The sequence below is a fragment of the Eurytemora carolleeae genome, unplaced genomic scaffold (assembly GCF_000591075.1).
Source record: "Eurytemora carolleeae unplaced genomic scaffold, Eaff_2.0 scaffold90, whole genome shotgun sequence".
NCBI classification, from domain to species: domain Eukaryota; kingdom Metazoa; phylum Arthropoda; class Copepoda; order Calanoida; family Temoridae; genus Eurytemora; species Eurytemora carolleeae.
The window spans coordinates 178,249-192,021 of record NW_019396120.1 but is presented as its reverse complement, the minus strand read 5'-3'; the positions used below and the strand labels follow the sequence as shown (position 1 = coordinate 192,021).

The following is a 13,773-nucleotide window of genomic DNA, read 5'->3' as shown; positions in this document are numbered from 1 at the left end:
CTTATCCTATCAACAATAGGTAAGTACAGGGTGTCCCACGAAACATGACAGTTGGTAAATAGTTAGAAAAGTCGTCTTCCATATACTTTATTAGATATTAAAGGCGTTTTGCTGTTTATTTCGTTAAAAAATCTTTTTCTGAAATATTTTACTTTGAAACCAATTTTACTATAACATGACTCTCATATAACATTTGTATTATTGTCTTTGGTATCAAACAACCTACCAAATCGTGGAAGAGGACATTCTAAACTATTTACCAACTGTCATGTTTCGTGGGACACCCTGTATCGTAGTTTTTATCTTCTTAAAAAGTGTTGAACTCTGTATAGTAAGTTCTTTGTCCATCTTTGCTGCACAAAATGTGTTTTTTCAACATTAAGTCACTTTTTCAGAGAAACCCCAATAAGAGACTCCCAATTCTTTTGAATGAGGATATTTTCATCAGTTTACTAAGACAAAGGATGAAATGGTACCGTTGTGCATTGGGCATGACTCCTCCTTTTATATAATGGTGCTCTTGTGAATCGGGCGATCAATAAAATGGGAGCGCCACGTCTACAATAGCAGCTAAATCACAGCTAGAAATGCTTTAACCATAGATTAATTAAAAAAACAGATAGGATACTAGGACACTAGATGTCGTCTTTTCAATTGATTTGAATGTAACTGTTCGCAATAACCCTGAGGCAGAAGCCCAGAGAAGTCTCGCGCAGTCGGCGTATAATTACAAGACGGAGATAGCCTTTTCTGCGCACACTTGAAAAAACGACATCCAGTGTCCAATCAGTTATTTCAATAAATTTATGGTCTAAACGAAGCAAAAGCTAGTCGTCTCAAAAGCCGCGTAAGAACATGAAAACTGTAAACAGAGATTAAAATGAAAAAAGGAACAAACTATGACAAAATGAAAATGACAGAGGAATGAACAAGTAGTTTTTCTGTATCTTGGTATTCGCTAGAACTAAACTATCTTGGTATACGCTAGAATCAAACTGTATCTGTATCTTGATATACGCTATAACTAAACTGTATCTATGTCTGTATCTAGGTAGTAGGTAAAGGCTAGATCTAAACTGTCTGTTTCTTGGTTTGCGGTAGAACTTAAACCTGTATGAATGATGATATATCTGGGTATGCTAGAACTAAACCGTCTGTATCTGGGTATAAGTTAGAACTGAGCTATCTGTATCTGGGTATGTTAAAACTGAGATATCTGTATCTGGATTTAAGCTAGAACTTCACTGTATCTGATATATGCTAGAACTGATCTGTATATCTATTTGAGTTTACGCTAAACTTGACTATATCTGTTTCAGCGAATAAGCTAGAACTGAACTGTATCTTGAGTATAGGAAAGAACTGATCTGTATCTGTCGATAGGAAAGAAATCAACTGAATATGTGTCTAGGTTGCAGCTAGAACTAAACTATCTGTATCAGTATATAAGCTAGAACTAAACTATCTGTATCAATGTATAAGCTAGAACTAAACTATCTGTATCAGTGTATAAGCTATAACTAAACTATCTGTATCAATGTATAAGCTAGAACTAAACTATCTGTATCAGTGTATAAGCTAGAACTAAACTATCTTTATCAGTGTATAAGCTAGAACTAAACTGAAGTTGGAGGTTAGATTCTATATTTCCATCCTCTCCCACGAAACAGAGCTAACTATAGTGAAGATATAACACTGGATAGGATACAGAGCTAATATTTAGCAAAGGATATAGAGATAATATTTAGCAAAGGATACAGAGCTAATATTTAGCAAAGGATACAGAGATAATATTTAGCAAAGGATACAGAGCTAATATTTAGCAAAGGATACAGATATAATATTTAGCATAGGATACAGAGCTAATATTTAGCAAAGGATACAGAGCTAATATTTAGCAAAGGATGCAGAGATAATATTTAGCATAGGATACAGAGCTAATATTTAGCACAGACTACAGAGGAAATATTTAGCAAAGGATACAGAGCTAATATTTAGCAAAGGATACAGAGATAATATTTAGCATAGGATACAGAGCTAATATTTAGCAAAGGATACAAAGATAATATTTAGCAAAGGATACAGAGCTAATATTTAGTAAAGGATACAGATATAATAATTAGCATAGGATACAGAGTTAATATTTAGCAAAGGATACAGAGATAATATTTAGCATAGGATACAGAGCTAATATTTAGCACAGGAGACAGAGCTTATATTTAGCACAGGATACAGAGCTAATATTTAGCACAGGATACAGAGCTTATATTTAGCACAGGATACAGAGCTTATATTTAGCACAGGATACAGAGCTGATATTTAGTACAGTATACATTGCTGGTATTTAGCACAGGATACTGAGCTAATATATATCGCAGGATACAGTGCTGATATATATAGCACAGGATACAGAGCTAATATTTAGCACAGGATACAGAGCTAATTTACATCACAGGATACAGAGCTGATATAAATATAGCACAGGATACAGAGCTGATATATAGCACAGGATACAGAGCTGATATAAATATAGCACAGGATACAAAGCTGATATATAGCACAGGATACAGAGCTGATATAAATATAGCACAGGATACAGAGCTAATATTTAGCACAGGATACAGATCTAATATATATCACAGGATACAGAGCTGATATAAATATAGCACAGGATAAACAGGAAACAGAGATAATACATCATAGAATTTATTCAGTTAAATAACATAAGGTTAAGCGAAATGTCGATTGTGTTTTAATAAAAAAAATTGTTACTTATACTTTTTTAAATACTTGATCTAGAGAGTTTTATCTTCAAGACATGTTAATAACTAACTCAATTAGCATAGTGTCAAATTATGTCAAAAAAAAAGCATCTTATAAAACCAAAATAAAAATAAACAAAAAATAACGAATTTTCGTTGTAGTTCTAGTCGTCCTCCAGTGATATCTCCTCCATTGAGTTTTGAATCGCCATAGCTATCCTGGAAAAAATGTCATTTACTACTCGTGGTTTAAAGAGACTTTAGAAGTCATTCAAAGGGATTTTTTTGGAATAGCATGTTTGATTCACAAGAGCTGAATATTAAGTACTTTTATAAACTAGGCGACTTCTTTTGCTCGGAGTGTACAGTGATATTCAGAACTGTACTAAACTCAGGATTCCTTGCTTGTTAATTTCAGCTAGAAAATTGATATAAATGATACAAATGGTACCGTCGTGTATCGGACATGCCACTCTTATGATGGATCACTTGAAATTTAAGTATCTTAAGTTAATCAGAGTTGGAAAATTCTGAATGGGGTTACATTTAAATTCGGAATCATTTAAGAACAAAAATACTCTTAGTGCTATTTTAACCTTCAAAGTTATTTTTCTGTGCTATGCTACACTTGAGAAATGTGTACTGAATTTGGGGTGTAAAAAGATGTAAATATCAGTAATCAATATAAGAGATAAATTATGATGTACAGAAAAATTTTATAAATCCAAACGAAGGTCTTCATATATCCGGTAATTTTAAAAGCACAAAAAAGGCAGACCACTCAACAACGAGGGTTATTTTGTGATAATTTAAGAATATAAATTTACAAGGAGAATGAATGTTGCTGCTAATTTTTTTTAAAGGTCAAATGCGATCTTAAAACTGCTAAACTAACCTAGTCTCTTCGTCTAAACATTGGTCGACAGCTGAAGGTAGAATGGTATCAAGTATATAAGGTATAATCACGTCAGTAGCAAGCCCTGCATACCTCCTAGGTACTACCTATACAGTATACATACATAGGATAGAATGGTATCAAGTATATAAGGTATAATTATAATAGTAGCAAGCCCTGCATACCTCCTAGGTACTACCTATACAGTATACATATATAGGATAGAATGGTTTCAAGTATATAAGGTATAGGTTTATCAGTAGCAAGCCCTTCATACCTCCTAGGTACTACCTATACAGTATACATATATAGGATAGAATGGTATCAAGTATACCTCCTAGGTACTACCTATACAGTTTACAAATATAGGATAGAATAGTATCAAGTATTTAAGGTAGCAAGCCTTAAAAGGCTTAAAGGGACAGCATTACTTCAAGGGACCCTCCATGCAAAGACGACAAGGCCCGATTCACAACGGTACCCTTAAAAATGTTTTTCTGATCAATAATGTGGAAGATATTGTCGTTTTCCATGGGTAATACAATTCTTTATATTTGATAATTCATGCATGTTTTCCTGCAATGGAAATGTGCATCGTCTTTTTTGAAGAACCACAATTGAAATTAATCAATTTCTTAAATAATAAACATTTATTTCTAATTCTTGATCAGACAAAGTTTTTAAGGAAACCGTCCTGAATCGGGCAATGCTATCTTTGAATGGAGGGGTGCTTAAAATTACGCTTTAACAAAAACATTCTTTAAAAAAGCAATTTTACAAATGTGTGAAAAGATGTCTCACCTTGTTTATAGCCAGGGGAACCAGGTATTGAACTGCTTTAGGTAAAACATCATGTATCCAGACATTAGCCTGAGAATATAAAAATACCACTGTTCTGTACTATGCAAAATTGGTCGAGGGAGCTACGGGTTCCCTCTTCCAATTTCAGTAGAATTTTTAATTTCTCGAAAAAGTAGTTGCACACAATTTTATGGCCTTCAGACAGACAGAATGAGAAGAAAATGAGCGAATTTTTTTTACGAAAACTTCGTCGAGTGTGGGAATCATAGGTCTGTTATGTTGGTAAAAAGGCGATAATAATTATTTACAGCTACTTTACAGGGAAGTTAAGGGAATTTTACTTTACCAAGGGTTCCCAAGACCAATTTTGTCTACAAAACATCAGAGCGCAGCGAGGAATGTCAAAATTGGTCTTGGGAATCCGTGGTTAAGTAAAATTTCCTTAACCTTCTTGTAAAGTAGTTGTAAATAATTTTATCGTCTTGTGAGATAATGCGCGGATTTTTTTCTCGAAAATTTAAACTTTGCAGAATGGGTGGTTATTTTACATAACTGTCCCAAGAGACGTTAAGTAACCTAACCTCCCTCTGTTGGGGGAATCATATAGGTCTGTTATGTTGGTAAAAAGGCGATAAAAATCTTTTCCACATGATTATCTCCTTGATCATGTTTTAAATGGTACAGCTGTAAAACGAGCAAATGAGGTCACTTAAAAATACGCTGACGTTCCTTTTAAATAGTCTTATTGTAACAACTTTAAATCCGTAGGGACATGTTTAAAAAGATTTCCTGCAGCTTGATGCCTTACTGCCTATGCACCAGTTAATTTCCAATGGAAATAATATATTTCCCTACAGAGTTTGAAAAAAAATGTGATTCGACAATAAGAAACAAAAAATTAAATAAATAAGAATAAGTTTAAATGGACAAAGCTGTCAGAAGAAAACATCTGCAATTTCTCTAATAAAACCTGGAAACTCTTTTTGTCAAGATTTGCTTTATTGCTCATGAGGAATTAGGAATTTTGTAATTAAAGTAATATTTATGAATTCTGTATTCTATTTATTTCCAGATTTATTATTTAAAGAAAAAAAGATAATTCATCAACATTAATTTTTTTATAAGTGGTCTTTTTTAAGATGTTTTCTTACCTCTGGAATTGAATTCTTTATAGAGGTAGTCAGTTTCTCCTTGAAGGGGACAATGTTCTTCATTACTAACAATATAATTATAATAGAAGGTAGTCAGTTTCTCCTTACAGGGGACAATGTTCTTCATTACTAACAATATAATTTTAATAGAAGGTAGTCAGTTTCCTTACAGAGGACAATATTCTTCATTACTAACAATATAATTTTAATAGAAGGTAGTCAGTTTCCTTACAGGGGACAATATTCTTCATTACTAACAATATAATTTTAATAGAAGGTAGTCAGTTTCCTTACAGGGGACAATATTCTTCATTACTAACAATATAATTTTAATAGAACTCATATAGTTTGCCGCATTGACCGACATTTTTACTTCACAGGAAGAAAGTTCCAAACCGTGCTTATCTTCCAAATATTATTATCAACGTTTTAGTAACACTCTCTGTCCCGAGTGCAAATATCAATTAAAATTTAGAATAACTATTTCTAACATATTTATAAGCACGACGAGAACTAAAAATAACACTCTTAACTTCCATTCTAAACTTGAAACTTTATGCTGTCGTTTATTTTAAAAAAAAGCTATACCGTTTTCTCAACAATTCAAGATTATCCATTTTCGCACATCTCACATATTCGAATCTTAATTTTGTCGAGGTTAAATATATTTTTTTATGAAAACGGAGCCAAAACTATTCTAAATTAAAGTATGCAGACGGGTTTTTTCTTCTCAACCTAAATAAAAAAATATAAACCGCTAAAAAAGATATCTTTGCACAGGCACAAACGTGACACTCAATGTCAGATTTGGGCCAAATCACTAGTTGGAATGTTCTTCCCCTGAAATTGAATAATGAATAACAAGGACGCATATTGAGGGCACTAAGTCAGCACGCGATTGTATACATTACTGAGGGCGCACATTTAGGACGCACAAATGTGTCAAACATACACAAATATGTCGCATACATACACATATATATCGCATACATACGCATATATATCGCATACATACACATATATATCGCATACATACACATATATATCGCATACATACGCATAAATATCGCATACATACACATATATATCGCATACATACACATATATATATCGCATCCATACACATATATATCGCATACATACACATATATATTGCATACATACACATATATATCGCATACATACACATATATATCGCATACATACACATATATATCGCATAAATACACATATATATCGCATACACACGGATATATATCGCAGTATTACATGATATAAATGTATTAAGAACCTGAACAAATATGTGTCCAATCTACCAGACCCTCACTTTTCTTCTTTTTTCTGACAATACAAAAAAGCATTATTATCATTATTCATAACAAATATAGACATTTAATGGAACTGTTGTTTTAATTTGACCACAATATACGGGGCATGTCCAATTCTCAAAGGTTCCCTACAAACCAGTTTCTGATCAATAATGTTGAAGATATCGCTGTTTTTCTAGCTTCCAATTATTGTCCATTGTTTCAGCAACATCAGAAATTGGTAAATCACTTGATCAGAGAACCAGCAATAGAAAATATCAATTTTCAAAGAAAAGCATGGATAACTCGCTCATTCTTGATCAATTAAGGTTTCTAAGATTTAACGTTGTTTCTGATGAAAATTCAAATAAATAAGTTGCTAGAAAATAATTAACTAGAGGTTTCCCCCACCCCACCCCAGCAGAGTCGGGGATAATAACATTAACCCTATTCAACACTAAACGTTCAATATCAAAGTGGTTAAATTTTAGATGAGTGTCCCCCCCCCCATGTCCAGATTAATATTGCCCCTGCGAGCTGAATATATCCGTTATCAAAGAGTTAAGTAAGATATCTCTAGTAAACACATGTCCAGGTTTTGATAGAAAAGGATTTAATTTCTCTCTTCACCTCTACCCCGAGATATAGAGAAGAGGGTGCAAAAACTAATTTCATAACAAATTTCATCCGCTCCCCCGCCTTCCCCCCATTTTAAAAGAAAAATGTTAAATTAATAACACTTATTAAACCTGACCCTTGTTATATGTTTTAAATCCTCCCTTAACTAAAATTGAAAAACAGAAACTAAGCCTAAAAAAGATTTGCACCAAAATTGAACAGACTCTGTTTAAAGTATATATCATTCATATCAGCAAATCATTTAATTTTTAATTTACACATAAGTTCTTTCTTTAAAGCAAATCTTCAAGTTCCCGTGAACAATTTTAATTATCTATATAATAAAAACAAGACACCTCAAAATTCTCCCTTTTCGTCCAAATATACTATTACATAAGATACTTAAGATCTAATACAAAGTTAATCCTAATAATAAAAATAAGTATACTATCCCAGGAAATCTATAGAATTGAGATACGGGATGATAAATCATAAAACTTTATTTCTTTCCCCCTTCTCTTCATCTAATCCAATACAAGTTCTTGATAAAACAAATCAAAAATCAATGCGGTGAAATAATACGTACCAATAGTTTTCCCATCTTTAAATAGTTCCACTCAACTAGACATCTTCAACTCTTTAATGCATGAGATCAATTAACAACTGACACGATGTGAGATTTGATGTGTACTGCAAGATACATCTGTACTGTAATGTGCATGTACCGTACAAAACAAAGTTTCCTCAGGGGCGTATTTTTCTGATTTATCCATGGGAAACCCGAAATATTTTTTTTTAATCAGAACTTATTCCGCACACCTTACTTTCTTTTGATCCTGTCTCTCTTTCTTCTCTTTCACAAACCTTTTTTTGTTTTTTTTTCTCTCAAAACTGAAACCCGGGAAAACGTTTTTTACATGCAAAAATTTTGTTTATTTAAAATAAGTTATTACGTACGAATCTCTTGTCAATTTTAAGTTTATAAAATGAATCGATTTCTGAAGCTTATGTAATATGTATGTTATTTATTAAATTAAAGTGCTAATTATTTTATTTATCTTAAATGTCATAATCTACTTAAACTGTTATGCTGTGTATTTTGAACCAAATATAGATTTGAATAATAATACATTTAACCCCGACCCCCGTCCCCCATGCCATTTTCCCTCAATCCCCCTCATCTTCCAAATCCAACCAAGATATAAATAAGGTAGTTTTGACCACGTTGGTATTTAATATATTCTAGGAAATATTTTTTAAGAATTGTGGCTAGGAGGAAGGGGGAAGAGAGAAGAAGGTATTTAGGAAGAAAAACATTTTATAGCAAAAGCACAAGAAAGCACAGGGGTTTCGGGATACTATAATTATATAAATACATTCTAACAGCCATATAGAAAAGATTTAGGGGCTCCAGCAGCATCCCAAATCCTTGCTCTAGTCAGAGTAGAGTGTTGAAAAATTCTATTTTAAGAGGTTTCAGTGAAATAGCGGGTTTTCGGTCGAAATTCTTAACTAAAATATACCATTTAAACAACAAAGAGACTTCTCTCAAAAAAAAATTCTTAAGCTGCCAAGCCTTATTTGACATAAATAAGAGGTTTATCAAAAAAATTCAATTTGGCTGACCCTCCTCTAATACCCCACTGTGATTCTCCCCCCTCAAAAAAAACTTTTCACTTATTCTTTGGCTCGATCGGCTCGATTATAGGAGATATAACTAGGGATGGTGTATTGGTTGTCGACGTACTCCGGTGTGGCGTAATAGGACAGCATTATGCTAGTTTTTATTGCAAATTTAAACAATACTTAAAGACAATGGCTTCCGAACCTGCTAAAAAAAACATAGTAACCCAAATGCGTCCCAGTAAAATGTATTTTTATTCTTGAAAAAAACTTTATTTACTTTTTGAAAAATAGATTTTTCATGTTAATTTGGTGAACACTCTCTTTAATACAATTTCTTTCCAGGTTAATACTTTCTTTTTTATTTCCCCTTTAATCTTTAATATAGAGAGAATTACAAGGACATTACGGAGATTATTACACACAATAATACACAGAGTATTACATGCAGTATTAAAGATTTCAACGGTACCCTGAAAACCTTTGTTGTTTGACGTCATTGTTTTCTATTTGAAAATTGATAATTTGTATTGTGACTGTACTTAAAGAAGGAAAAATTCCTGCAAGAAAGCCGACGATTTCTTCCTCTTTTGTTGTTTAGATAAAGGTTTAAATTGTACACCGATGTGAATCAAGTACATGCAACTTAAAGGGGAGGTGTACTGAAAAAGGGAGGTGTACTGAAAAAGGGGGTGTACTGAATAAGGGGGGTGTACTGAACAGTTTATCCTTACAGGGGACAATATTCTTCATCACTAACAATATAATTTTAATAGAAGGTAGTCAGTTTCCTTACAGGGGACAATATTCTTCATTACTAACTTATATATATGTTGCGTATAGCAGGCCAAACGGGTGAACCGATTGGGCTGAAATTTTTTGTGGACACTCATGGGCAACGCCGGGCCCTTCAGCTAGTTTTATATAAAATGTAATTTTTTTCTATTTTTTGGTAAAATCTTTACATTTTTTGTACTTTTTGAAAGATTCAACAAAAATTAAAACATTTACGAATTAGAAGGATGAAATGATGAGACCTACAGGGTTACTCACAAATGATGATAGTGTGAAATCTAGATTAAACTTAAAACTCTTTGAATTTGACGATTCCAATTTTAAATTACGTCTTCTGCTCTGATCCTGAATGTTGTCATTTAATGGCATATTTAATGATTGGTAAGAAATCCGTTTACAGTTGCATGGAATCATGAATATAGGAAACAGACAGTCGTCTATTAAGTCTCATCCTAGTTGTGACTAACTGTCCAAAACTACATCACCCCCCCCCCCTTCTCGGCCTCTTGTTTGCCCTCTTTTTTACAAATCTCCAATCAGCTGCAGACAGACGACAGTTAGAAGACAGTGCCCCGTAAAATTCTGCGCATGTAACGATGTGTGACGCGGCATCCTTTGACATTTTTATTACATACTCTAGTTTGACCCCACAGAGTAATAAGATATTACAGCACGAGATCCTTCAGCTAAATTTAGGATTAGAATACAGAAATTATGTCAGCCTATCCCTTTATTTAGATTTCAGCAGCACATAATTCTGGCTATTTTTTTTCTTGTCTGTGCTGTTAAATGCAGATTGTGGTAACTAACAAATAAGTAACGCCAGTTAATTGTGATTTTAATTATACTTAATTTAAAAACTAAACAGTAAACTGGAAAATTTGTTATTTATGGTAAAGCTAACTATCAAAATATTGATTCAGGCATTTTCAACTATTTAAAAATTGTTATTTTTTATTGTGGTTGTGCCCCTTTAAATCTTCTTCCTGTTTTTTCTTTTCTTCTTCCTCTTTCCTGTTTTTTCTTTCCTTCTTCCTCTTTCCTGTTTTTTCTTTCCTTCTTCCTCTTTCCTGTTTTTTCTTTCCTTCTTCCTCTTTCCTGTTTTTTCTTTTCTTCTTTCTCTTTTCCTTTTTCTCTTCGGCATTTATTATCCTAATTCCCCTTTTACCTCTTTCATTTTTCCCCTCATTCTATCAGTTTCATATTCTTGTCACTTTCATTGTTTAAAGGGACTGTTTGCGAAAAATGAAATGGAGTATAGGCTTACGGCGAAAAATAAACGCTTTTGGTTGCTACTAATCTTACTTCTTCTGTTGCGTCTATATTCTATAAGAAATTGTTTGTAATATCTGAATGATTTGTCTGGAATTAAATTGATTTGTTTACGATCCGAGTTGAATGTTACAACTTTCCAAATTTGTATGGACGCTACGTTCTTCGGTGTGAGTCGTTCTTAACAATTTTCTCCTTATAGACGCAACAGAATGAAGTAAGATTAGCAGCGATAAAAAGCGGTTATTTTTCGCTGTAAACCTATACCCCATTTCATTTTTCGCGAACACTCCCTTTGAATGTTTAAACTCTAAGTGTATGCATTGTGCAGACTGTTTAAAAAAACAGGTGTTTTTATTCACCTTGTGTATACAACACATGGATCCCTTTTCTTTGTCTACCAGTCACTAACCCCCCTTTCTTCCATACTATACTAAAAATTTAAAAAATCATTTATAACTCACCTTAAGAAAGAAATTACTTCAACTTTTACCAAAACTTTTTAAAACAATATTGCACACATCCGTGTACTTGGTCCTACAGGTCCACGGAGACGGGAATGTTGAAATAATAATCGTTTAATCTCATTAATTTTTAAAGTTTCAGACTCTATTGAAATATTTAATAAATTCAAAATGATTCCATGTGCCACTGTTAGATTCTCAATGAGCAGTTTTTTAAGATTATGTAAGCAATCAATAAAACAAATATTTTTTAAAATTTTGCATAACATAAGATTGCATTTGCATAACTACTATGCACTGCATAATAAAACTGTTTTTTGATCTATTCAGCCACTGAGGTTTAATGACAGACAAGCAATTGAATTAATTTTTATAGTTTAAATAAATACGATAATTGTAAGATTCAGGAAACGTTATCAATTTAAGATAACACTTTTAAAATAAGAAATAAAATTCCAAACATCATGAAACAAAAGAAAATAATGCTGGTTTTACTGTTTTCCTTGGTGGTTTTCCAAATTTTTAGGAATTAAAAATATTGGAGGCAACATTTTAAAAATATTGTCTGTTATGTGAGGTTCTACAGGTCTTATTGATGTTCTTGCAAATCAAATGGTTTTTAAAGTAGTTTGAAAATAAACAAATGAAGTGAAATGGGTCTGTGTAAACTGCAAAAATGCAGTGTTTCATGGTTCATGGTACTATTTTAAATCATAATTTGAGTGTAACAGTCACCTCTTTTTTATCTTTGGTTGGACTTTAGCCTGTAAATCTGCTAATTATTTTTTAGAATTTTTTAATTAATAATCACAAAATTGTCCCTAGTCTTGACGATTCCAAAATTTTCTCCGTCTTTTTCGTGCTTTTAAAGTTACCTGAGATATGAAGAATCGTTTTGGTTTCGAAAAATATCTGAGATCAAAGACAATATTCAAGTCGTCTTTCAACTGTAATGTTTCTTAAGACACTCTGTAAACTTATTAATCCAAGGTTTATACTTCTAAATGAGATTTACTTATTAATCCAAGGTTAATACTTCTAAATGATTTTTACTTAATAATCTATGGTTTATACTTCTACATTTGTCATTACTCTATGGTTTGACTATAGTCTGAAATCTGTATAATTATTACTCTATGGTTTTACTAACGTCTAAATTTGTATAATTATTACTCAATGGTTTGACTAACTTCTAAATCTGTAAAATTATTACTCAATGGTTTGACTAACTTCTAAATCTGTATAATTATTACTCTATGGTTTGACTTTTGTCTGAAATCTGTATAATTATTACTCTATGGTTTGACTAACTTCTAAATCTGTAAAATTATTACTCCATGGTTTGACTTTAGTCTGAAATCTGTATAGTTATTACTCTATGGTTTGACTAATTGATTGAGAATGAGTTTTGTGAAATGTGAACTGGGTAATAAATCCTTCATTGCTCATACCACCATATTGTCATGTTCAACCCTGTTCAACCTATACACAATAACACTGCATCAGGCAGGGAGGGGTGGGCTGGAGGGGGGGATAAAAACAAAAAGATTTGTAAAAAGGAGTGAACATAAAAAGTTAGACCGAAGATGAGATAAACAAAACTTAAAGTTGAAAAAAGTTTGTCTTAAAGGTAGTAAGTTACATGTCTTATTCCTGGCTGTTTCCTTTAAACCTTTTTTCCTTTTGGAAATGGATTATTTTCAATTACAGTTTCTCTGAAGAAAAACCTCGCGGACTTATGCAAAAGAGACAAGGATGGAAATCAATAGAATCAAATCTTTCCCAAACAATGTTTTATATAAAAAAAAACACTTTAGATTGAAATCTTGCAAATTTTTTTAATTATAACTTTTTTTGAAGAAATCTTGAAAATAACAAAAATCTTTTGAATTTCTGACCCGTGAGGCTGTGAGGCTGTGACCAAATAAATTAGGCTAAAAATTCAGTCTTTCGAGTAGCCACAGTTTTTAGTTAATTCTCCTTATATCTCGTTTATTTGAGTAATCTTAGGTTGGATTGGGTTTGATCTATTTTCTTCCTTCCGTTTTGGTTTTGCGAATTCGTTTTTTCTCTTCTTTTTCTTTT

At 32.3% G+C, this 13,773-nt stretch overlaps 1 protein-coding gene across 2 annotated transcripts; it reads right to left on the bottom strand.

Moving 5' to 3' along the window:
• Positions 1 to 2,690: 2,690 nt before the first annotated feature.
• On the bottom strand, positions 2,691 to 6,985 carry LOC111695537 (uncharacterized). 2 transcript variants are annotated; one of them, XM_023464902.1, is made up of 5 exons: positions 6,901 to 6,985; positions 5,610 to 5,674; positions 4,459 to 4,527; positions 3,658 to 3,764; positions 2,691 to 2,981 (listed from the first exon to the last, which is right to left on the bottom strand). In XM_023464902.1, exons 1-5 carry the CDS (start codon positions 6,977 to 6,979, stop codon positions 2,927 to 2,929), a joined length of 375 nt encoding a protein of 124 aa, XP_023320670.1. In that variant the 5' UTR covers positions 6,980 to 6,985; the 3' UTR covers positions 2,691 to 2,926. The 2 variants fall into 2 exon arrangements, with proteins under 2 accessions (XP_023320670.1, XP_023320671.1); XM_023464903.1 differs by lacking the exon at positions 6,901 to 6,985 and adding an exon at positions 6,198 to 6,219.
• Between the last annotated feature and the right edge of the window lie 6,788 nt (positions 6,986 to 13,773).

Bases quoted from the DNA above. Each gene is read 5' to 3' on its own strand.
- LOC111695537 (XM_023464902.1), bottom strand. From the start codon at position 6,979: ATGATAATAATGCTTTTTTGTATTGTCAGAAAAAAGAAGAAAAGTGAG. The intron at 5,675-6,900 runs GTTCTTAATACA...TTATATTGTTAG, and splicing joins TTGGACACATATTTGTTCAG to TAATGAAGAACATTGTCCCC. The intron at 3,765-4,458 runs GTGAGACATCTT...TATACTGTATAG, and splicing joins TTCCCCTGGCTATAAACAAG to GTAGTACCTAGGAGGTATGC.